Source organism: Camelina sativa, chromosome 2 (genome assembly GCF_030686135.1).
Source record: "Camelina sativa cultivar CO46 ecotype springtype chromosome 2, ASM3068613v1".
NCBI classification, from domain to species: Eukaryota; Viridiplantae; Streptophyta; class Magnoliopsida; order Brassicales; family Brassicaceae; genus Camelina; species Camelina sativa.
Genome location: NC_141881.1, coordinates 12,695,773 through 12,719,319, shown reverse-complemented (window position 1 = coordinate 12,719,319; position 23,547 = coordinate 12,695,773). Strand labels below are relative to the sequence as shown.

The 23,547-nt window shown below is 38.7% G+C and overlaps 5 protein-coding genes, 1 long non-coding RNA gene and 1 other non-coding gene across 9 annotated transcripts; 4 read left to right on the top strand and 3 right to left on the bottom strand.

Moving 5' to 3' along the window:
* Nucleotides 1-1,643: 1,643 nt before the first annotated feature.
* On the top strand, nucleotides 1,644-1,750 carry LOC147948516 (small nucleolar RNA R71). The gene has a single exon (XR_015586121.1). It is a non-coding gene; the product is annotated as a small nucleolar RNA R71 (small nucleolar RNA).
* A 3,357-nt stretch (nucleotides 1,751-5,107) lies between these two features.
* On the bottom strand, nucleotides 5,108-8,063 carry LOC147948515 (uncharacterized). Of its 2 annotated transcripts, none has more exons than XR_015573681.1 (3): nucleotides 7,077-8,063; nucleotides 6,913-6,987; nucleotides 5,108-5,313 (listed from the first exon to the last, which is right to left on the bottom strand). It is a non-coding gene; the product is annotated as an uncharacterized LOC147948515 (long non-coding RNA). The 2 variants fall into 2 exon arrangements; XR_015573682.1 differs by lacking the exon at nucleotides 5,108-5,313 and adding an exon at nucleotides 5,472-6,373.
* A 1,093-nt stretch (nucleotides 8,064-9,156) lies between these two features.
* LOC104719871 (paired amphipathic helix protein Sin3-like 5) lies at nucleotides 9,157-10,607 on the top strand. Of its 2 annotated transcripts, none has more exons than XM_010437861.2 (5): nucleotides 9,157-9,265; nucleotides 9,581-9,718; nucleotides 9,809-9,989; nucleotides 10,177-10,275; nucleotides 10,370-10,607. In XM_010437861.2, exons 2-5 carry the CDS (start codon nucleotides 9,603-9,605, stop codon nucleotides 10,451-10,453), a joined length of 480 nt encoding a protein of 159 aa, XP_010436163.1. In that variant the 5' UTR covers nucleotides 9,157-9,265; nucleotides 9,581-9,602; the 3' UTR covers nucleotides 10,454-10,607. The 2 variants fall into 2 exon arrangements, with proteins under 2 accessions (XP_010436163.1, XP_087333093.1); XM_087476967.1 differs by having other exon boundaries at nucleotides 9,211-9,265; nucleotides 9,591-9,718.
* Nucleotides 10,608-12,590: 1,983 nt separating this feature from the next.
* On the bottom strand, nucleotides 12,591-13,604 carry LOC147948514 (uncharacterized). The gene is made up of 3 exons (XM_087467396.1): nucleotides 13,335-13,604; nucleotides 13,089-13,220; nucleotides 12,591-12,935 (listed from the first exon to the last, which is right to left on the bottom strand). Exons 1-3 carry the CDS (start codon nucleotides 13,602-13,604, stop codon nucleotides 12,591-12,593), a joined length of 747 nt encoding a protein of 248 aa, XP_087323522.1.
* Nucleotides 13,605-13,814: 210 nt separating this feature from the next.
* LOC147948513 (uncharacterized) lies at nucleotides 13,815-14,453 on the bottom strand. Its single transcript, XM_087467390.1, has one exon. It carries the CDS (start codon nucleotides 14,451-14,453, stop codon nucleotides 13,815-13,817), a length of 639 nt encoding a protein of 212 aa, XP_087323516.1.
* Nucleotides 14,454-19,492: 5,039 nt separating this feature from the next.
* LOC147948512 (uncharacterized) lies at nucleotides 19,493-20,538 on the top strand. The gene is made up of 2 exons (XM_087467384.1): nucleotides 19,493-20,212; nucleotides 20,335-20,538. The coding sequence occupies exons 1-2, from the start codon at nucleotides 19,493-19,495 to the stop codon at nucleotides 20,536-20,538; spliced, it is 924 nt and encodes a 307-aa protein (XP_087323510.1).
* On the top strand, nucleotides 20,538-23,518 carry LOC147948511 (uncharacterized). Its single transcript, XM_087467377.1, has 5 exons — nucleotides 20,538-20,763; nucleotides 21,082-21,227; nucleotides 21,270-21,996; nucleotides 22,351-22,832; nucleotides 22,919-23,518. Exons 1-5 carry the CDS (start codon nucleotides 20,538-20,540, stop codon nucleotides 23,516-23,518), a joined length of 2,181 nt encoding a protein of 726 aa, XP_087323503.1.
* The last annotated feature ends 29 nt before the right edge of the window (nucleotides 23,519-23,547 follow it).

Genomic DNA, 23,547 nt, shown 5'->3' with positions numbered 1-23,547 from the left:
TAGGATCTTCAGGTTCCTTGTCCATCTCCAATACCACAAAATCTGTATGAACCCTTGCTCTCCCTATCTTTACTGGAATGTTCTCCAATTTGCCAACCACATCTCTATTTGAACCATCAGCTAGGCATATATGAAGGTTGGTGGATTTGAAGTCAGTGTGCCCAAGCTTTTGTTCTATGGAGTGGGGCATCACACTGATTGAGGCTCCCAAATCACAAAGGCATTGGTTGTAGTGAAGGTAACTGAGTGTGCAAGGCAGATAGAATGGCCCTGGATCCTTAAGCTTAATTGGGATGATCACTCCTCCAAGGTCCTCAAGATCCTTCTCATCTTGAGCTTGAACCTTCTTCTTTGACAAATCAAGCAAAAAATCTTTATAGAGAGGATATGGTTCATATTGTTCCAAGGCAGGTCCTCTCTCCTCTTCTTGGTAAGCAATGATGATCTCTTGTATGGCCATCACTTCCTCTTGTTTCTCAACCACAGCTTCTTCTTTCAAAACTCTCTCATCCTCTTGTTGCTTAACCATCATTTCCTTTCTCTCAATGATTTCCCTAAGCTCCTTAAGCTTTTGTGCTTTGAAACGTCCTAGGAATGGTAGAGGCGGTTTGTAAGCAGGAGGAATGTACTTAGCAGGCTTTACAGCTTCGGAGTCTTCAGCTCGATCGACCACTCGAGCATGCACTCGGTCGAGTGGCAGTTCGAGTTCCTGGTCGAGTGCAATGTCGGACTCCATTTGCTTTGCACAAACGTCACTTGGGGCTTCAGTAACTGATGAATTCCCCCAAACTTGGACTTCACTATCCTCAGTGACTTCCTCATCAGAGATGTGGATGGCTTTTGCAGTAAACTCCCTTGGATTTTGAACAGCTTTTCCAGGGAATTGGTTGGGTTTAGGAACTGAAGTAGAGGCAATGTTGCTCTCCATAAACTTCACTCTAGAGTTGAGACCTTCAAACTTCATGTTAATGTCATTATACTGGGATGTGAGCCTTTGATTCAACTTAGCAAACTGTTTGGATTCCTCAATCTTTCCTTGTGTTTACCCAATCAACAACTGTTGCATCATGGCTCTTAAGTCTTGTTCTTGGCCTTGGTTAGTCTGAAACCCTGGTGGGGGACACAACTGAGGCTGGAACACTTGATGTTGTTGTTTGGGGACATAGTTGTTCTGTTGTTGAGGCTGTTGAGGTGGATAGACTTGGTCTTGTGGATTAGCTACATTGTTGCTTCTATAGGAGAGGTTGTTGTTCGTGAACCCTCCTTGGTTGTAGCCTTTGAATCCACCCTGGTTTTGCATATAACAGAGCTCAGCAAACTCATTCTCCCCCTCTTGAACTTGAACCTCTTTTTCACCAATGAAGTGAATGGACTTTTGTTGGCTAAGGAGGATCTTGTCAAGCTTCTCATTAACCATCTTCAAATCCTTCTTGTACTTGTTCTCTTGATCAGTGGATGATGACCTTACTGTTCTGTCATAGTCCTCATTGTAATTCCCATCAGACTGAGCAAGATTCTCAACTAATTCCCATCCTTCTTCCACATTCTTGTTGAGGAAGTTGCCATTAGAAGTTGTATCAAGAAGCATCCTGATCTTGGGAAGCACTCCTCTATACAAAGTGCTAAGTAGGGACTCATTGCTGAAGCCATGGTGAGGACACTGAGTCTGGAACCCTTTAAATCTCTCCCAAGCTTCACAAAAGCTCTCATTGTTCCTTTGAGCAAACCCAGAAATTTTATTCCTCAATCTAGCAGTCCTTGTATTTGAGAAGAATTTTGCCAAGAAAGCCTTCTTGCAAGCATCCCATGTGGTTATTGCTCCAGTAGGAAGAGTCTTCTCCCAAAGGTGAGCCTTGTCTCCAAGTGAAAATGGGAAGAGCCTCAACTTGAATCCATCTTCAGTCACTCCATTAATCTTTGTGAGACCACATATTCTATCAAATTCATCAAGGTGGTCTAGAGGATCCTCCATTGGCAACCCATGGAATTTGTTGGCTTGAATCATGGAGATCAGTCCACTTTTGATCTCAAAATTATTGTTTGCTACTGTGGGAGGCACAATACCAGCTCTCTGGTTGTGTGTGTTGGGTGCATCTCCAGCACCAATGTTCCTTGGTCTTGGAACTGGATCTTGTTGCTCCATAATGATTGGATTCCCTTGTTGTTCTGGAACTACTCTTCTTTGCTTATGTCTCAAACCCTTTTGCAGTCTGTGGATGTTGTCAATAGGCCTTTGAAGATTGCCTTTCCCCTTTGACCTTGTGTGCATCAACAAACACGAGTACAGACTCGAATAGGTACACGGTTGAGCGCAAGCTCGAGTGGGTGGTCGAGTCGACTGGGAAGTGGTGTCTATTTAGATACGCTGTCTGACTCGATCAAGTGCTCAATCACTACTCGGTCGAGTGGTGGTCGAGTGGGTACCTGAAACTCAAGACAGCCAAGCAAAAGAAGATTCGAGTTCAGTAACTTCACAAGTGGATAAACGAACTTTATCTTAGACTAATATTGATCCTAAATGTCACAAAAACACACTCAAATGGGCAACGGCGCCAAATTGAAACTTGGTATATTTGTGGTGATGGATTGATGGATGTATGCAATGGTGAGATATGAATGAATGGATGGTAAGGTGTTTCAATTCCCCTTATGCAGTTGCAGTATAAGAGGTGTCAATCCAATCTGAGTGTTTGTGAACAATCAAGATGTGCATATGAGTCTAAGTCAAGCCAGATGTAAAGGATGTTTGTCACTAACAATCCTACAATGAAATGTAAAGTGCATAAAGTAAAACTACAAGAACTAGGAGCTAAATGCAAATGGAACAAAATGATTATGACAACTATGAAGCTAGAACATAAATAGAAACTATGGTAATGCAAGTATTGAACTAATGCAAAGCAAGTAATGAACAGAACACTAAGTGAATGCAACAGAAATGCAACTAGAATGAAACAAACAAACACAAATCATAAACAACAGTTCTGGGGATGAGCTCGAGCAAGCACTCGATCGAGTGTAGATCGAGTGCAGGGTCGAGCTGGACAAACGCGAAAAACAGAGCAACACAAGAAAAATAGAGCAATACCAAAACGAATCAAACAACGATCAAACAACAGGATTCAGACTTAGAAATCAATAAAAAAGGAAGGTCTTGAGGAGGGATTCATGGGCTGGACAAATAATTGAGGTTATCTAACTTGGTCAACAAATCTCAAACAACTTGAGCTAATCTCTAGACATATATTTCTAAGACAAGTTTAATCCACTCTCATGGCAAGAAACAATCAAACCCATGCATCTCTAGACTTGTTCTCACATAGTAAAGAATCTACACAAGCAGGCATTAAGCAAAATGTCTCATACCAAACAAGACCTCTAATCTCTTAGCAAGCCTAATGGTAAGCTCTAGATCTAGCCTTATCTATGCTTCTTAAACATTGGTGTGATGCTAATATGCTTGAAATCAAACCCTACCCTCTCAGATATAGGATCAGCATTAAGAACATCTAGCCTAGAAGATATCTACAACAATCAAGCTTGACCAAAGCAAACAAACCTCAAACACAGCCCAGCCTAACCCATCCTCAAGATCCTAAGCAACTACTCACAAGAACACATGATGAACATCAAAGTCATAAACCCAGAAAATACTGAAACTTGCATCAAATGAAAGATAAAGCAAAGATCTACAATATTGGAGAAAGAATCAAACTCGAATTCTCAATATTCTGAAAGTTATGAAACCAACAATATTGAAGAATCTAGAGTTTTCTCTCTTAAAAGAAGTACAAGATCTAAAAAAATAAAAGTGCAAAAGGAATAATTCCCAAAAAGGTAAAAACTAGGTTTTAGACTATCTAAAAAAGCTGGACTCTTTGGTGGCTGCAGGTACAAGGTCCTTAAATAGAAAAAGTAGTGGAAGCCGTAAAAATGTTAAAAGACAAAATAGCTAGGCGGCTCGGCCAACTCGACCCGGTGCTCGGTCGAGTGACCGGTCGAGTTGGCTTGTCTGGTGCTCCTTCCACTCGGTCGAGTCCTTCTCTGCACACGGTCGAGTGTCTGGTCGAGTGGGCGGTCGAGTGGGACTTCGGACCTTGGTTCTTCAGCCTTAACTCTCTTGCTTTTCCTTCATGATTGCTTCACTTCTCCTCAGCATTGCTTCCATGCTCCTTAAGCTCCAAAATCACCTGATTATGCATGAAAAGATGCAAATGCAATGCAACTATACTCTAATGCATGATTAGTCCTAAAGCTATGCAATAATGGTCAAAATGGATAGCAAAAGATGCAAAAAATGTGAATATACTAAGGGAAAACAGGGTAATATATATGAACATCACAGATCCACGTGCATATTGTCCTTTCCATGCCGTGGGACAATTCTTCCACTTCCAATGCATATAATCTATGCTTCCTACCATTCCAGGGAAACCGCAATGTTCTCCAATATTCAGTAATCGTTGGAGGTCTTCCGTTGTAGGTCTTCTGAGATACTCGTCTCCAAAAAATTTATCACTCCGTCTACAAATTGTTCAAGGCATTTGTGGGCGGTTGTTTCAGCCAGACGTAGATATTCATCCAGTGCATCTGCCGCACATCCGTATGCCAACATACGGATAGCTGCCGTACATTTTTGAAGTGCTGAAAAACCAAGCCTTCCAGTTGCATCTCGTCTTTGTTTGAAGTACAAAACTCCATTCTCAATACTACTAACAATGCGCAGGAACAACGGTTTGTACATTCTAAAGCGACGGCGAAACATACTTTGATTGTAAGTCGGATTCTCGCTAAAATAATCATTCCATAACCGTATATGCCCCCCCCCCCCCCTCCCGGTCTCTATTAATGTGGACTCTTCTGAAAACTGGCAATGGTGGTTCTTCTGTGTGAGTGCATTGGTATTGAATCTCCTCCACTATATTGTCAACTTCCTCCTCCACCATTTCATCAACTTCTTCATCTGAACTCCAATTTGACATCTTCTTTGGGTTTTTTGTGCGTTTTAAATATTGAATCTTTTTGATGTTTTTTTGTGGGTAATGAGAAGGGTTTTCATATGTTTTGGATTTTGAAACGTAAAAGAGAGATAGAAGAAGAAGCAAGTTCTTGTGGGTAAAGATTGAGCTGGTGAAGTTTATAAACTAAAAAAAAGTACAAAGGGAAAGAGCCAATATACAAGTACATGCGGTCCACCTTCACGGATGCTCAAAGCCAAATACTGCTACGTGAGGTCCACCTTCACGGATGCTCCGTCTTGTGCAACTTCACTAGCGTACAATGAGCTTCACATGTCAACTTGACCCCAACAACCTGAAACATAATAAAGGATCCAATTAGAAACTGACCAAACAAAACAAATCCAATCATGTATGCATAACCAACACTAGTCGAATCCAAACATGTATGCATAACAAAAAAAATACAGAACATGTATTAAAGAGACAGATTAAGAACCTATGTGTGGGACAACATTTGGTCAATTAGCTTGTCTCTGAGTTCTACTTGAGCTGGTGTAAGGTTAGGGTTGTTAAGGAGACTCTCAAGCAATCTCATTCTTCCTTGCCTATCTTTAGTCTGTTGTTCCTTTTCCTTAATGGCTATAATCCTATCTAGTTTAACCGCTGAAACATCCTCACCATCATTACTCACTGCCGCCTTCGTACCTTTCTTCTTGGACGCCTTAACACCCGGAGGCCTCTCCTCAATGTCATCGTTTGTTGAGTTGGATGAGTATACTCCTTCTGAATCAAGCTTAGTCCTCTTAGCGCTTCCACCTTCCGAGTTCCATTTCTGATCATGCTTGAGTTCCCTCCAACAATGCCCTAGCATAAACAGTTTTTCATGTCATTCTTGTACATCTCATATGCCACCTTCAACACATCATCTTCCGATTCTCCACTCTTCCTTCTTGCACTCGCTTGTGTGTAACACCCCACAAACTTATTGACTTGGTGGTTTATCTTATTCCACCGAGTCTTACACTGAACAAGCCCTCTACTATTGGTCCCGGATGCTCCCTCACTTGCTTGGTAATAATCTGACACCCTCTTCCAGAAGGAACCCAACTGCTGTTCATTACTCCTAACCGGATCTTTGCTTGTGTTTAACCAAGTGCTTATGAGCCAAACATCCTCCTGTGTAGTCCACCTCTTTCTACTTCCTCTACCTCCCTCGTCTTCATTCTCATCTAAATTATCAGCAATACACTCAGAAGGGACAGTGGAAGACCTAAAGTGAACTGGTTGTGAAAGAAATTGGAAAGGCTGAGAGGGGAAAGATGTGGTAAACTGAATAGGCTGAGATGTTTCTGTGGAATTTGGTACATGAGGAGTTTCAGAAGTGTTTGAGTCCTGTTGAGAGTTCATCAGATCTACAAAGTAAGGAGCAGGAAAACTGTAAGGGTTGCTACGATCCATGGATATGTTTTACAAAAGAGAGATATGTTTAAAAGTTTGCTTAAAGAGATATAATGGGTTGTTACAAATGGGAAATGTTTGTTTAACTATCGTGGTTACGGACAGGGGTTATATATAGGTTAGAGAGAGATAATGATATGTTTTAACGTTTTGATCGGCTAATGAGAGAAATTTTTTAATATTTAACAGTTTTCAAATTTGTAATGAGTGTCCTAAAAAGAGATATACACTTTTCAGTATATCCCCCAGACTAGACAACTCAAAATGCAGAAGCCATTTCACCTTTTACATCAAATCTTATAACATCAAATCTTATCAGATGGTTAAAGTCAAAATTTTTAAAATTACAATCATGGACTGAAGAGCTGTTAATGTCAAAATTTATTTGTAAAACAATCATTGAGTGAAAATTATGTTTCTCTTTTTTAAAAATCAAACAGGCAAATACCACATTTTGTTATGGGAATTAAAATGTAGTATAAAACTAACACACCTTAACAGGATTGTAGATGTGCTACACCATCAAGATAACCATTACCATTCACCCTAGCACAACCGTCTCTGTATCCTGTTTAAGTGACAACGACAACGGTTAGAACTAAGACAAAAAGCTAAACTTAACACAAATTACAAAATCAGAAATATAGAGTTGCTTACTTTTTGGAGAAACACACCCAACAGTGGCCTCTGCCCAAACACACCTCTCTTCACCCAGTACGACATCTCTGTGGTACACTTGCACGACTCCATGAACACCTCGCACAAAACCACATAAAACAAGTTAACACGGTTCATCATCATACTTGAACACAATAGCACATTGACACCACATACTTGTATTAAAATTTCCATTGACAAAAGAGTATAAATCCGGTTACTACTAATCAGACACCAAACAATAACACACGGTTCATGAGACTTTAACACAGCACAAAATGAAACCACATTATTCTAAACAAACTTGAACACAACAGACAATTACAACCAGTTACTAATAATCAGACAACAAACATCAACATACGGTTCATGAGACCTTAACAAAACACAACATAAAACCACTTAATTCTAATCAAATTTTAACACTAACAAAGCATACAACAAGTGACTAATTATGAGACAACAAACAACAACATACGGTTCCCCAGTCTGGTTAAATCCGCAGAGAAGGAATCGCATAAGTAAACCCAAAGTTAAAGTCAAACCCTACCAAATTTCTCAGATTCAGCCTAACCCGTGAAATCAATACAATCGGAATTGTAAACCCAATCACAATCGATCAGAATTGTAAACCCAGACTCACATGCATGTTCGATTATAATTCTCCTAACAAACCCTAATCGGTAATAATCTGACGAACCTTCTGTATGTGCGATCCGCCAGCCGGTTGACCTCGCCGTCCCATTAATCCCATCACAGGAACCTTCTGTCATCGTTATCGCCGTAGGATATAGAAGGCCTTGAGCAACGAATCGTCACATCAAGGAGAATCTCGATTGGAACTCGAAACCTCGACATATATCTCTCATATATGAAGATCTTTCGTGTTTAAGCCGGAAAATCCAATAATTCAAGGTGAATCGGGTGATTTTCACGGCGAAACGGCGAATCGCTGATGGTTTCACCATTTGTCGAACAGAGAGAAGAGAGAGAACGTCGCGAAGAAAAAGAAAAAAAATAGAAAAAAAAATAATATTTCTCCTTTTTTATATTTTACCCCCTGCCCAATCATAACCGGCGACGTATCGATTTTCATCCGATTTTCAGAGTGCCTCTCGTGGAAACGGTTCTCTTATTTTCTGATTTCTTTTTGGGTTTTTAAATTTATTTTTGGGTCTGAAAAATCTACAGAGAATCCCCAGTGGACTTACTCTTAGCCCGTGCTCGTGTAAGTTCCAGATGGACTTTTCGTTTATCGTCTATCTGGGTTACCTTTAATAACAAAGACAAATATGGGACATGATCAGTAGAATACATTTTATATTTGTATAACTTTATTAAATTATTTTATAGTCTTCTAAATCTTAGAATTTTCTACAGATACATACATATGAACATCTACACTATAGATGTAATGATGTTATAACGGACATATTTACACAATTCCGACGGAACACATCCACATTACATACACAAACAGAAAACACAAATGCATGGTATAAAAGGCAATCTGATCGGAACAATATTTTAGTATGAATATTTTCCTTTCTATAATATGTGGCATACATTACATATGGAGTTTTTAATCGAGTAGCAATGAATACTAGAGAGATTGAAGTTGTGAAAGGCGGAACTGGTGATCTTTTACTTGCCTCGAAAAATGAGCGTCTACTCTTCCATCTTTTTCTTCGAAGCAATAGAAAAACGATTTATCGATTGGATCAAACTCGAGCCAATCTTGATATATAAAATAAGCCATATCGTTGATCATCTGCGTTGATTCTCATCAATCATCTCGGAACATAAAATCAGTTGATATATGTTCACTTCTCCTTCGACCTTTGATCCTGAAGAAGTGTAGCCAACAAATGGGTATCTTAGTGCAAAAACACATCAAGCCTAAAATGGGTAACTTAGTGCAACTAACAAAATTTTGCGTCAGTAAAGGTAACAAAACTAGTCAAATAGAAAGAAAAAGAAAGTCAACAAAAAAATAGACGATTAAATATGTTACCCCAAAGAGAAGATTGTTTTTTTTTCTTTTGGTAAAAATCAAAGAGAAGATTTGTGTCCCCTTTCTGTATTTTTGGACTCTTTATAAGGCTCATGTAACTATGTGAAGACTCTCTCTCTTGTCTTCCTTTGTAGAAATTGTTCAAATTGTCTTGTCTCTGTGTGTTTAGTGTGAGGTAAAGACAAAACTTTTCCTCTATATGAGTTATGTCTTACACAAAAATCGAATAAATGTTCAATGAGTTTTTGTGTGTTTCCCAGTATAATCTTGTTCGAGCTAGCATTTCATTGTTCTATCAAGATATAATGTGAAATAAATTATCTGATTGCTAAAATATGTTGCTTGTTTGTATTTGGGATTATTTTGTATTAGATTTATATATATAGTTTTCAGATTTTATTTATTATTATTATGACTTGCGATAGATCTCCACCATTAAATTGTAGTTCATGTTGAGAGATCGATGTTGATCTATTTTTACTTTGTCTAGGAACCACCAGTCAATTTTGAGAATGCCAACTCGAAGTGCTGCACATAAGTATCTCAAGACTGTGAAGAAAGAATTTCAAGATAACCCTGGAAAATACAATACGTTTCTTAAGGTTTTGAAAGACTTCGAAGCTGGAAGGTATTTTTCTCTCTCTCTCTCTTAAGGTTATGCTGTTAGTAACTTAGTTAAAATTTATGGAAAACTGAATTGATTAGAATTTCATGGCAGAATCGGTACTAATGCTTTCATTACAAGAGCTAAAGATCTCTTTAATGGGAAACAAGAGCTACTCTTGGGTATTAATGTGTGTTTACCCGAAGGATCTGCAATAACAATTGAGAATGATCAAAATCCACCAAAGACGTCTCTTACCTTTAGCGATGCGATGCGTTTTATCCGCAAGGTCAAGGTATGTGCACAGTCTCATAATAGAACACAAAGATGGGAAATAAAGTTCACCGCTTCTTTTATTTTTCTGTGATACCTTAAAGATAACTGAAGCCATGTAAGATCATTTCTTAGTCTAGCTAAGCTTACTAGAAATTGTGATTATGTTGTCTCTTTGCTTTTTCTCTTAAATAGTGTTTTATTTGTAGACAAGATTTCAGGACGACGATCATTCATGGAACTCATTCTTAAATAGTCTGATTTCGTTTAGAAAGGACCACAAGAGTGTTATTAAGGTCGTCCATGAGGTATATATGAGCGTAATTAACTACATTGTGTAATGATGTTAAACTTTTTGTTTTATTATCTCGTATTTGGTTTGATGGTAAGTCTATTTTGCAGATGACTGTTCTTTTCCAAGACCATGATGATTTGCTTGAGGAGTTTTCTCTTTTTCTCCCTCCATCATTTGCGAAAAAGACCTAGGAAAGGGTGGACATGCGGTTTAAATAAGTTATAATAATAAGCCAGGATAATGATTTATGTGTATGCAATGAACCCTTGTTGTATCAGTATATTGTTTTGAACTGGTAAACTATTTCTATATTATTTTGGGATATTTTTCATCATCTAAACACTACTTCTCAAATTTCTTACACAACTGTGCACAACACACAATCTGCTCCATTATCCATAAATGGATTCTTTTGAAACCTCCCTAATAATTATCATCATACAAGTTTTTTTCACATAGTTGTAATTTAAAGGCTAATTGTTTTGTTTTGGTCGTTTTGTATTATTTTTCTAAAGATTTATTTCGTCGTTACCTACCCTCATAATTGGGTAATACAATATTGTAACTTGTTTGTGATACTTGTTTACCACTGTTTAAGAGACTTATCCCTTGTGAAAGACTTCTTATGGTTGGATTGTCTCTAATGATAGCTTAGTGAAAACAAGTTCTTACTTTGTGGTTTTATTGCAATTACTTAGGCATTACAACTCTCAACAAAAAGACACATGCACATTAGGAACCAGTGGCAAAACAGATTCATTCAAAAGGTATCAACCATCATATCTTCTCGCATTTTTTTATGAAACGGTGCTTTGCTTTTAACGTACAGTCCTAGCTTAGTAAGACACTTAGAAGATCTTGATGATTCTCAAATTTCACAGGACTTAAAAAACGATATGGAGGTGCTTGATTTGATTATATATTAATTTTACGTATGATTTTAAGGTTTGTCTTAACATCTTGTGTTACAATCTTGACAGGTTTAGATAAAGACTAGTAGCATGACAGAGACTAAGATTGTCATATCATAAAGTGACGTGATATGGAGTTTAGCCAAGTATGGTACGTTTATCTCTTTACCTCTTAGAGCTATGCATAATATGTTAAGCTATGAATGATGCATTTGGTTAAGATTGTGCATTTTGTTCATTTTGATCGGATCCTCAATCTAAAAGCATTCTGTTATGGTAATTGAATCTAATCAATCTAAAAGCATTCTGTTATAGATCTATTTACTTCTTCTTTTTTCAGAAGACAATAATTTTATCTGGCCTTTTGATAGAAGATGAAGGCCAAGAAAATATAGAAGAGGAAGAGCCAAGAATATAGAAGTAGAAATAAAAAAAGATAGAAGAAATTTTAATACAATGTTATTTACTTTTACATTTTTTATCAATATTATCATATACATAAGAACACAAGAATATTTGAGACATAGATTAATTGAATTTTACCACTTGAATCTTGTGTTCTGCTCTATTGTTGTTTTCTTTTCATATTATTGTCACTCGCGAACTGGATAAGATGGTACGCAACCGCTTAACCTCCATTCGGGAACAAGGAGATACAAACTATGCTGACTGCATGTTAGCATGGCTTGCTTCAAAATAGTTTACTAGCTATATACACTATTTAGCCCTTAGGAAACAACACGCTGTACTTGATGTAAAAACGTATTTTTTTGAATAAATTTTACATTTTTTAAAAATATATATATATATATATATATAATAATTAGTTATTTGTATTTAGGTCGGTTTTAAAAGTGACTTGAAGACTGTTTTGTTTTAATTTAGTCATTTTTAACTGACACTAAAGAAGAAGAAAACTGACATTAGTTTATTGACGTTTGACTTAAGTCACTTTATTAACTGAAGCAAAAAAAAACTAACGATGGTCCATGATACGTCGGTTTAGGCTTGGGAAAAGGCGATTAAAGTTGAAGAAAGTGAGTGTGTATGCTATTTTCTCTATTTTTTGGGTTTTATTATGTTTCACATCCTCGTTTACTGTTAATGTGATGATGTCCTTAGATGGAAGCCGACCCTCTCGTGTAACACTTGATGCAATCGTCCTAGCCAACGAGTTGGCTTTCGGTGAAGAGAGCTTAATAACAAACTCCCCTGTCACCTGTATTGCATTAGTGATTTTGTCTAAATCAGAACGATACTTCGACCACTTCTCCGGACACTCTAAAGCCATCACCACTGTGTGACAGTCAGTCCAAACCTCACAGGCCGTACAATGAAGAACAGTGAGGCTTTGGAGGCACCAGAGAAGACAACTAAGCTCTGCAGAAATTCTGTTGTTTCGCGGAAGAAAAGCATCCTACGCATGATACAAAACATCACCATTATGATCCCTTAGTATCCACGCTCCACCACATAACCAAGATTCCTTAGCCCACGCTGCGTGGATATTACACTTAAGTTTACCAGGAGCAGGGCGAATCCAACGGTGGATAGTATGCACGTGTCTATTAATTTCTCTAGAGGCAGCCTGAGATATCAAAGCCTGTTGTTTCAACCATTCCTCCGCCTCTTCAAACGCCATGGCCACGATGACATGAGAGTCTTGATCTCGTTGTACAAAGATGATGGCATTACAGGCCTTCCAGATACCCCATAGTAACCAAGGAATTGCTTGCCGGACACCTTCAGCGATCTCAGACTGCTGCATGAAGTTTAAGACCAGAGACATATTATCTACAACCGAATTTGCAAAACCCTATGAGGGGATTGGGAGACCAGTTGCAGACCAAACTCCAGTTGCTAAAGAACAGTTAAATAAGACATGATTGATTGTCTCATTCTCAACTCTACATACCGGGCAAAGCGGGTTAACTGAAAGACCATGACATCGCATACACTTTGCTACCGCCAATGCTTGTGATAATGCTCTCCAAGGGAAAAGGCGGGTTTTTGGTTCAGCCGCAGTTTCCCATATCTGTTGTTTTACCTTGTACACACGTAGCATATCAGCAAACAGTGGGTTCACAATATCAACCTCCCGAGACAACAACCAATTCCCACTCTTCACCGCATACTAACCATTCTGAGTAAAAGCCCGAACGTATCGATCATAGAGGTTTTGAGCTGGGGGAAAGGATCTGATCCGGGGTATCTCGCAAGGAGGAAACAGATCTTGGAGAGTTTGTGTATCCCACAGTCCATCTTCAGAGATGAGAGCCGATACTTTAAGGTTTAAATCAATCGTTAGCTCTTTATTGAAAGGTCGTTGTGGCATGTCATCAAAAACCCATTTGTCAAGCCACACCCTAGTATCTTGACCATTTCCAATGGACTTCATCACTCCTCGTTCCAGTAACTCCCGGCCAAACATGTTACTCCGCCAGGCATACGACGGCCTATACCCTATTCTTGCTTCAAAGAAGGGCACATCCACAAAGTATCTTGCCTTATAAATTCAAGCCACCAAGGAATTAGGAGAATCGAGGATTCGCCATCCTTGTTTTGCTAGCAGAGCCTGGTTGAAACCGCCAATATCCCGGAATCCTAAGCCTCCACGGTCCTTAGATTGGCAAAATTTGTCCTAAGAGACCCAATGCATCTTGTGTGTATCTTCACTTGCATTCCACCAAAACTGGCACATCGCACTAGTGAGTTGCCTGCACTGATGCTTAGTTAGACGAAAACAGGGCATGGCGTATACTGGTAACGCCATAGCCACGGACTTGAGCAGTACTTCCTTGCCACCCAAGAAAAGCGTCTTCTCATACAACCCACTGAGTCGCGATTTTAGGCTATCACTTATAAACTGCAAAAGTTCTCGTTTCGATCTGCTGAAGCATTCTGGTAATCCTAAATATTTCCCTGCCCCTCCTTCTTGTTCAATGCCAGTGAGTAATCCAATCAAATGGCGCATATAGGAATCCATCTTCTTGCCAAACGTGATTGCAGACTTCTGAAAGTTGATCTCTTGCCCGGATGCATCACCGTAAAGCTTGAGACAGGACAAGAATTCGGAGCATTCTCGAAGGTTAGCTTTGCATAAAAATAAGCTATCATCAGCGAACAGGAGATATTGGATCGATGGACAGGAAGAGGAAAGTTTCATTCCTGTAATTCGACCCTCCAGATCTGCTCTGTTCATTATATGCACCAACGCCTCAGCACAGAGGATAAAAAGAAATGGTGAAAACGGATCCCCTAGCCAGATCAGCTCTTGCATGTTCCATGACCCACAAACCCTTTATCTGGCTTTAATTACTTGGGTTCATATAAGGAAATTATGCATTGTATCTAATTCTTTTTCCAAGTAAAGCTGTGACCAGACTAGGAATCCTTCTTGGATCATCAAAGGTTTCCCTTTAAGACAAGAAAGACATAAAAATAATCCGAACACGTTGAAGAAGCATCAAAACAGCACGTAGAACTTTCTATATTTAATGCATTCACACCCAACGTAACAGTTGGTTTTCTTCGATACCTACGATTCTACTGACAAAAAAAGAACCTATAGAAGGCTTGCAAAGATGCATCCCATGATCCATCCAGCCACAAAGCTTTCATTATATACTGTGAAGAGATGCAACCATCAAAAGCTAGGTTCACGAGTAAGGGTCTTTTGGCTTACTTTGGTATTTTTTTTTTTTACAACAATTACGTTCGTTGGTATCTTATTATTGATCACATATATTTAAGTTTTATTAATTAGAACTTAATATAATCTCTTTTTTTAATACAAAAAAATAATATCACTTCAGGAATTTTTTTCATTAACCATATTTACCAGAAAAAAAAAAAGGTTCATGAGCAAGTTCAGATGAGTAACATGTCTTATTTGATCATATTGTGTTATCTCCTACAAAAGATTCAAACTAAGATTAACGGATTGATGCATAGAATACATCTAAGTTTTGCTAGTTGTCGTAAGCTAATTGTCAAAATTATCTTAGATATTATTGGCTTTTGGACCTCGGTTTCTTTATCCCAAATCAGGTTATTCGAAAGATCAATTCTCTTTGCAACTCTCATTCATGTGAGACGGTTCTCTTAATAACCCTACTGGAGCGCGTGTTTCTTGGACAAAAATATTTTATACAAAGACAGAAGAAGGTGTCGGATTACGTTCTATTGCAAGAAAGAACGAAACATGTGGGTTGAAACTGATATGGATGATATATTTTAGAGCTGGTTATGTTTGGGTGGATTAGAAGAATATATTTGTCGCGTTCCACCTTTTGGTCACTTCAAGAGGAGAACTACTCATACTCTTGAATGTTTTGAAAGATTCTAAAACTTCTCGAGAACGTGGTTTCCTTTCTCAAGATTATAATTGACAATGGGGAAGAAACATTCTTTTGGTGGGACCCATGTATTCTCTTTGGCCCATTGATTCACTTCTTACGACCGCAAGGTCCAATAGATCTTCACATTGCACTCTACTCGCTTGTTAAGGATACCCTCTCATCTGTGGGTTGGTCGCTTCCTCCAGCTAGCTCGGATCTTCATTCAACTTCTCTCCTTGATTACAACTATTCAAATATCCTCTCCAAGTAATGTCTTAGTTTAGCAAGTTGGAGATCGTGTGTGTAGACTTCTCCTCTAAGGATATTTGAAAGAATACTAGGCTTCACAAACCCCTTCTGAGTCTTTGTGACATGACATCCTTCTGGTTTGGTTTGGTTTCATGTTAATAAATTTGAAAGCATTGTTAAAAATGTCATTTTTATTAAATTTTTCAAAAATGCCCACTCCCTAAAACAAAAATGTTCCTAAAATCTAAGTTCTACATGAATATGTGGGTAACCTAAAGGCATCTCCATCAGTGAAATTTAGTGGATGTTTTCTCATTCTTTTAAAAAAAAAACAAAAACTAAAAAAAATAGGAAAGAGAATGTGATAGTGTCTCTGCACAAACACTTTAAGACACACTTAAATGGTCTAAGTTAGACCCTTATTTGCCAGATGTTTATCTTTTAGTGGTTAATACTTTTAAATAAGTCGATTATATTAAAATATAAATATTATTAAAATTTGACTCCCGTTTAATGACATTACCGATTAGACCATCTCTAATATATATCTCTATTTTTTTCTCTAACATAGAGCATTGAGTTAGTGTAAGAAAATAGAGATGAGAATAAAGTTGCTCTATATACAGAGCAATCTAGAGCAAATGTTGCTCTATAATAGAGTTTTGACTCTAAAATAGAGTGGAGTTGGAGATGCCCAACCTACATTGATATGTGTGAGACCTTTTAGGACATCTCCATCGGTTATATAGTCACTTGGATGTCAACGGAATTAAATAACAATACTTTTAATTTTATTTAATTATTTAATTATTTTTTTGTATGCTCAACTAATCAAATGATGACAACTGTAGACGTCGTGTCTTAATTGTTCTTGGCAGAGACACTTTCTATTCATCTCTCTACCTTTTTTTATTTTTTAATTTTTTTTATTCTTCTGACCCTCTATTGGATATGTTCTTAGAGCATCTGCATTGGTAAATATAAGTGGGTTTCTCAAAATATTGTATTTTAATCATTTTTTATATAAAATTATTATTTATTTAAATAACAAATCAGAAAAATAAAATATAATCAGTTAGAATTAGCCATGTGTCCAGAACAGTTTCTCAAGGTTTCTCAAATGAGAATCTTTGAGAAATGTTTCTCACTTTCTCTCATACTATTTTGTTACTTTTTATTTTTTAGTTGGTGAGAATTTAGTTGAGAAACCCTCAATGCACATGACCTTATAAATACTTTATAAATATTATCTAAAATTTTGTAAACCTTATAATATCTTATTAGTACCTTATATACCTTATGAAATTTTGTAGATACTTGAACTGAGTAATGAGTAATAGTTACCATCCAGAAGTACCTTATAAATATTTTAAACATTTTCAGATTTATTGATGAATATTTTTTTTAATGGAAAATTGAAAGAGAAATTATTTTTAATTTTGGTTAAGTTTCATGTTGTTGAATTTTTGTAATTCCACCAAAGAAAATTTCATTAATTACATTTTTAATTATATATATATAATAATTTATATATTGTTAAATACATAATATGTATAGAATAAACATGAAAATAATGACTTTTTCCAAAACTGAATCAAATCAAAACTTGAACCAAAATAAAATTTGGATTTTATTTGGACATGGTTTGCTAAATATTAAAATTTTAGTAGACATAAATGTAAATAGTTTACACAACAAAATTTCTGATAGTAACGAAGTCGATTTACAATATCCCTACTAGATGACGAATCATGATTTCATATAAATTTTTACATAATCAATCACTAAAAATAACTCCACTTGCAAAGAAATATTGTAAACTAGGAAAAGAAAATTTTTACATCAAATTAATTTTTTATTTTCTTTTTATTTTAATATTGTTTGATTTTATGTTGGATTTATTGATATTGGGGGTTATTTTACCAATAACTAAAAGGTGAGGGCTTTAAAATTTATATTAAAAAAATAAAAAATATAGTTGAGGAGCTATTTATTGTTTTTAGAAAAGTAAAGCTTATTTTTAATTTTTATCCATTTTCCTTATTATTTTTTTATAAAAAAAATAGTAATAATAAACATGTGGTCGGACAGAAGAATTAGAGTCGAAAAGTCGCTTAGGACTCTCTTTTTCAATTAGGGGGTTACACCTTTGTTGAAAAAGCTGAAGTATACCGGGAAAATTTCTGTTTTCGCCGGATTTGATCAAATATTTCCTGTTTATTTCGTAATATTCACCAAATCTTTGAAGATTTGAGACAAGTTTAACCTAGTTCTTCAGATACAATACGCCGCCAGAAGTAGACCTCACAAATCCATTCGTCATCTTTCATTGCCTACTAGTGGAGAAGACCTGCAAGTAATGGAGTAAGCGTTGGACAGAGCTTTACAAGAGATGTCGCTCGATGATAATCAGCCGACCGTCATACAAGACCTACCTCAATTTAGCTCTTGGGTTAGGAATGAACGAAGCATCATAGGGAAGTTGCTGTGTCCGGAAAATCAGAAGATGTCAAGCCTGATTCACGAGATGCCACGAACGTGGTGTGTTTATAACCGTGGGAGGGGTATTGCCTTACCTAATGATAGGTTTCAATTCATATTTGATTCTGAAACAGATTTATCCACGGTTCTGGACATTGGTGCATGGACTTTCAATGATTGGAGTGTTACTCTAGAGAGATGGGTGGAAAAGCCACCAGAAGACTATTTGAAGGTTTTGCGAATATGGATCCGGTTAAGAAACATTCCGGTGAATTATAACACGGCATAAACGATCAGGGAAATTGTGGGGCATGTCGGTCGAGTCACACATGTGGCATTTGATCCGTTAAAGCCTTTGAGCAAAGGCTATGTCAGGGTTAGGATATTGTTCGATGTGAGTAGGCCTCTGAAGAATTCTTGGGAGCTGCAGCTCCCATCAGGAGAAAAGGTTGCTGTTGGAATTGAGTATGAAAGGATTCGGCGCAGATGTTATCAGTGTCAGAGGCTTACCCATGATAAGGAGAGGTGTCCTTTTAATCCTGTGAACCGGCAAGTACTTGCTACGGGAGGACTTGAAGGTGCTTATCTGGTTCCGAGTCGGTTAGTCCCAAAGATTAGCAAGGATGCTCCTTTTTTTTGGTGTGTTGACAGATGCCGATGTTGGTATTGATCCAACCTCAGGTAAACCAAAGATAGCTAAACCTGTGTTAGATGAGATGCGCCAGTATCTTTCGGTGACTGGTCCGCAGTTAAAGAAAATCCACATAGAAAGAGTGAGACAATCTGTTTGGAATTTGGCGGTGTGTCTGATGCTGGTTCTGGAGAAGCTCATTCTGTTCCAGAGTTGAGGTCAGAGCGTGCTTTGGATCGCCTTTCCCTTCCGAATCACTCTCCGTCTGCGTCATGTGCCACAACACCATTGTTTGGGTTAGGATATACGGAAGTAAGAGATAATTTCTCTGCTGGTATTATCGGACCTAAACCTAAACATGTGAAGAAAAGACGACGACCAAACCAATGGAAGCGTAAGGCTCAAGCACTTCAGAATAGACTTGTGTCTTTTTTAGATTATGATGAAGGGCTATCTTCAAAAAGGAAGGCTGCAGATAAGGCTTTGATATCATCTAAACTTGCCAAGCGAGGTGATGAGACGATGGCTCCGCATGAGGAACCACCGACGCAGCTATAAGTTTTATGAGTTGGATTGTCAAGGATTGGGGGCACCTTGACAATTCCCACCTTGCGGGAGATGCGGCGTACACATTTCCCGGATTTTTTGTTCCTCCTGGAGACAAAAAACTCTAGTCAGTACGTGGTGAACTTACAGAAGTCTCTAGGATATGAGAATGCCCACGTAGTCGATCCAGTGGGTTTAAGTGGTGGACTGGCTCTGTTTTGGAAGTCGGCGTATACAGTTCAAGTCCTTAGTTCAAATACAAAAATCATTGATGTGGAGATTAACTTTGGCTCAGCTAGCTTCTTTGTCTCTTGTGTGTATGGGGATCCAGTTTATCAACAGAGGCAAGTAGTATGGGATCATCTCATCTCAATTGGTGCAACAAGAGATGATCCCTGGTTAGTCTTGGGTGATCTCAATGAAATGGTGGATAATAGTGAGAAGCTTGGGGGGCCAGCACGGTCGGAGTCGTCATTCTATCCTTTCAGGAATATGATATCTGATTGTCGACTATGGGAGGTCCTGAGTATTGGTAACAAGTATTCATGGGCTGGGGAACGTAACAAGATGTGGATTCATTGCTCTTTAGATAGAGCCTTGGGCAATGCAGCGTGGTTTCACCTTTTCCTGCGGGTCCAGGCAGAGTTTATGGAGCGAATTAGTTCTGATCATAGACCAGTGTTTCTGCGGTTTGTCAGTGGAGAGGACTCACATAAAGGATGCTTTATGTTTCAGAAACGGTGGACATCTAAACCGGAGTTTGCTCAGATAGTGAAAGATGGCTGTATAAAGGTGACACGAGGGGATCACAAGCAGTCCTAAATAGAATTGCTGAGTGCAGGAAGGCCATCTCCAGCTGGAAAAACTCTACTCAACAAAACTCTAAGAAGAATATTGACTTCTTCCAACTTCAGCTGGATAATGAGAGTGCTAAGTTACAACCGGATCTTCAATTAATGAAGAATCTACGGTGGGAACTAACAGAGGCATACAGAGCAGAAGAGTTGTTCTGGAAGCAACAAAGTCGAGAGAAGTGGATGCAGGAGGGAGATCGTAATACTAGGTTTTTCATGGGAGTGTTCAACGAAGACGAGTGCAAAACAGGATCCTATCTTTAATGGACCAGAATGGCGTTGAACAATTCACAGATGGCTCTAAGGGAGAGGTAGTGGTGTCCTATTTTTGGAAAATGTTCACTACTTCTAACCCTGAAGCTATCGCGGAAACTCTTAAGGGTATGAACCCTCGTGTTACGCCTCAAATGAACGATGAACTGATCAAGCTACCTTCTAGTGAAGAGATCAAGAATGCAGTCTTTAGCATGAGAGGAGATAAAACACCCGGTGCAGATGGGATGACATGACACTTTTTCCAGGAGTATTGGGACATTGTTGGCGCTCAAGTGATTGAGGAGGTGCAACAATTTTTTGAATCTGGTTCTCTTCCATCCGAATGGAACTATACACAGATTTGTCTGATCCCAAAAAAGCCTAATCCTACGAAAATGACTGATTTGAGGCCAATCAGCTTATGCTCGGTGCTATACAAGATTGTCTCCAAAGTGCTATGCAATTGACTAAAGCGTTTTCTCCCCACGATCGTCTCTGATACTCAAGGTGCTTTTGTCTCAAGTTGCCTGATCTCAGACAATATCCTTATAGCCCATGAGATGATCCACGCTTTAAGAACCAATCCTCAATGTGATGAAGACTTCATGGCGATCAAGACTGATATGTCTAAAGCCTATGATCGTGTGGAATGTAAGTTTCTTGAAGAGTTGATCCGGTTGAGGTTTCATATTAGATGGGTGAAGGGGATAATGATCTGTGTCACTTCAGTTACGTACTAGGTTTTATTAAATGGCTCTTCTTATGGCTACATTAAACTAGAGCAAGGGATTAGGCAGGGTGACCCACTTTCACCCTTCCTTTTCATCCTTTGTGCAGAGGCTTTGGTGCATATAATGAACAGAGCTGAGCTGGAGGGTCGTGTTACGGGAATGAAACTTTCCTCTTCCTGTCCTTCGATCCAACATCTTCTTTTTGCTGATGATAGCTTGTTCTTATGTCAAGCTAATTTTCGAGAGTGCTCTGAGTTCTTAAAGTGTCTTAAACTATACGGTGATGCATCAGGACAAGAAATCAACTTCCAGAAGTCGGCAATCACCTTTGGTAAAAAGCTGGATCCCTATATGCGTCATTTGCTCCTTTTGTTTACTGGTATTGAGCAAGAAGGAGGGACAGGGAAATACTTGGGTTTACCAGAGTGTTTCAGTGGTTCGAAAAGAGATCTCTTGCAGTTTATAAGTGATAGCTTAAAATCAAGACTTAGTGGATGGTATGAGAAGACATTATCTTTGGGGGGCAAGGAAGTATTGCTTAAGTCAGTGGCTATGGGGCTTCCGGTATATGCCATGTCTTGCTTTCGCTTAACTAAGCACCAGTGTCGACAACTTACAAGTGCGATGTGCCAGTTTTGGTGGAATGCGAGCGAAGACAAACATAAGATGCACTGGGTCTCCTGGGATAAAGTTTGTCAATCTAAAGAACGTGGAGGTTTGGGATTCCGTGATATTGGTCGGTTTAACCAGGCTCTGTTAGCAAAACAAGGATGGAGAATCCTTCACTCTCTGCATTCTTTGGTGGCCAGAGTATATAAGGCTAAATTTTGTGGATGTCTCCTTTTTTGACACAAGGATTGGATATAGACCATCGTATGCTTGGCGGATCATTTTGTTTGGCCGTGAACTATTAGAACGAGGGGTCATGAAATCTATCGGCAATGGCCAGGAGACTAATGTGTGGCTGGACAAATGGGTTTTTGATGATATGCCAAGAAGACCTTTCAATAAGGAGATGACAATTGATGTAAACCTCAAAGTATCGTCTCTAATCAATACTGATGGAACATGGAATGCACAATATCTTCAGGATTTGTTTCCACCCTGCGAGATACCTCAGATAAGGTCCTTTCCACCAGCACCAAATCTTTGCGATCGCTTTGTTTGGCTTTCACTCAAAATGGTCAGTATACGGTTAAGAGTGGAAACTGGCTGTTAGCTCGGGAGAGTGATCTCTTGAACCCAATGCCCACTGATATGATTAGGGTGAACAAGGTTAAACAAGGTATATGGGATACTGCCACTGAGCCTAAAATCCGACTCTTTCTATGGAGAGCATTATCACAAGCACTAGCGGTAGTAGAGTGCATGAGAAGTCATGGTCTTTCAGTTAACCCCCTTTGTCCGGTTTGTCATGCTGAAGAGGAGACAATCAACCATGTTTTATTTGGTTGTACTCTGGCGAATGGGGTTTGGTCTGTAACTGGTCTTCCCATTCCTTCTCTGAGTTTCTCGCATTGGTTGTTAACAATGTTTCCGCAGTACTACAATTTATGCAGCAGCCTGGAATCGGTGAGGAGGTACGACAAGCCATTCTTTAGATTTTATGGGGGATATGGAAGGCACGGAATGCTATTATCTTTGCACAACGGGATCAGGACTTTCATGTGGTTGTGGCACTGGCGCTTGAAGAAGCGGAAGAATGGCTTCGACAAAAAACCTTAATATCTCAAGCCACCTCTAGAGAAGCTGGCAGACATGGCCACAACATCCACCGCTGCGCTCGTCCTCCTCCTGGTAAACTTAAGTGCTACATTCATGCAGTGTGGGGGAAGGAGTCGTGGTTCTGTGGTGGTGCTCGGATATTAAGGGATCATACTGGAGAAGTTTTATATCACGCGCGAGATGCATTCCTTCCGCGGAGTAATAGAATTTCTGCTGAACTTAGCTGTCTTTTATGGTGTCTTCAAAGCCTCACTGACCTTCATTACACGACCTGTGAAGTCTGGACGGACTGTCAGGCGGTGGTGACGGCTTTAGAGTCCCCGGACAATTGGCCAAAATATCGTTCGGAGCTGAATAAGATCACTAATGCAATACGAGTGATGGGGAAGGTTGTAATTATACTCTCTTCACTGAAAGCCAACTCTTTGGCCAGGACGATTGCTTCTAGTGTTAAAAGAGAGGATCGACTTATATCTTACCTTGCGTCAGGTGACCCAGCTTGGTTGCAAAATCAGATTGCGCAAGAACGGTGAGGTTTAGTAACATAGCTCGTTTGTGGTCT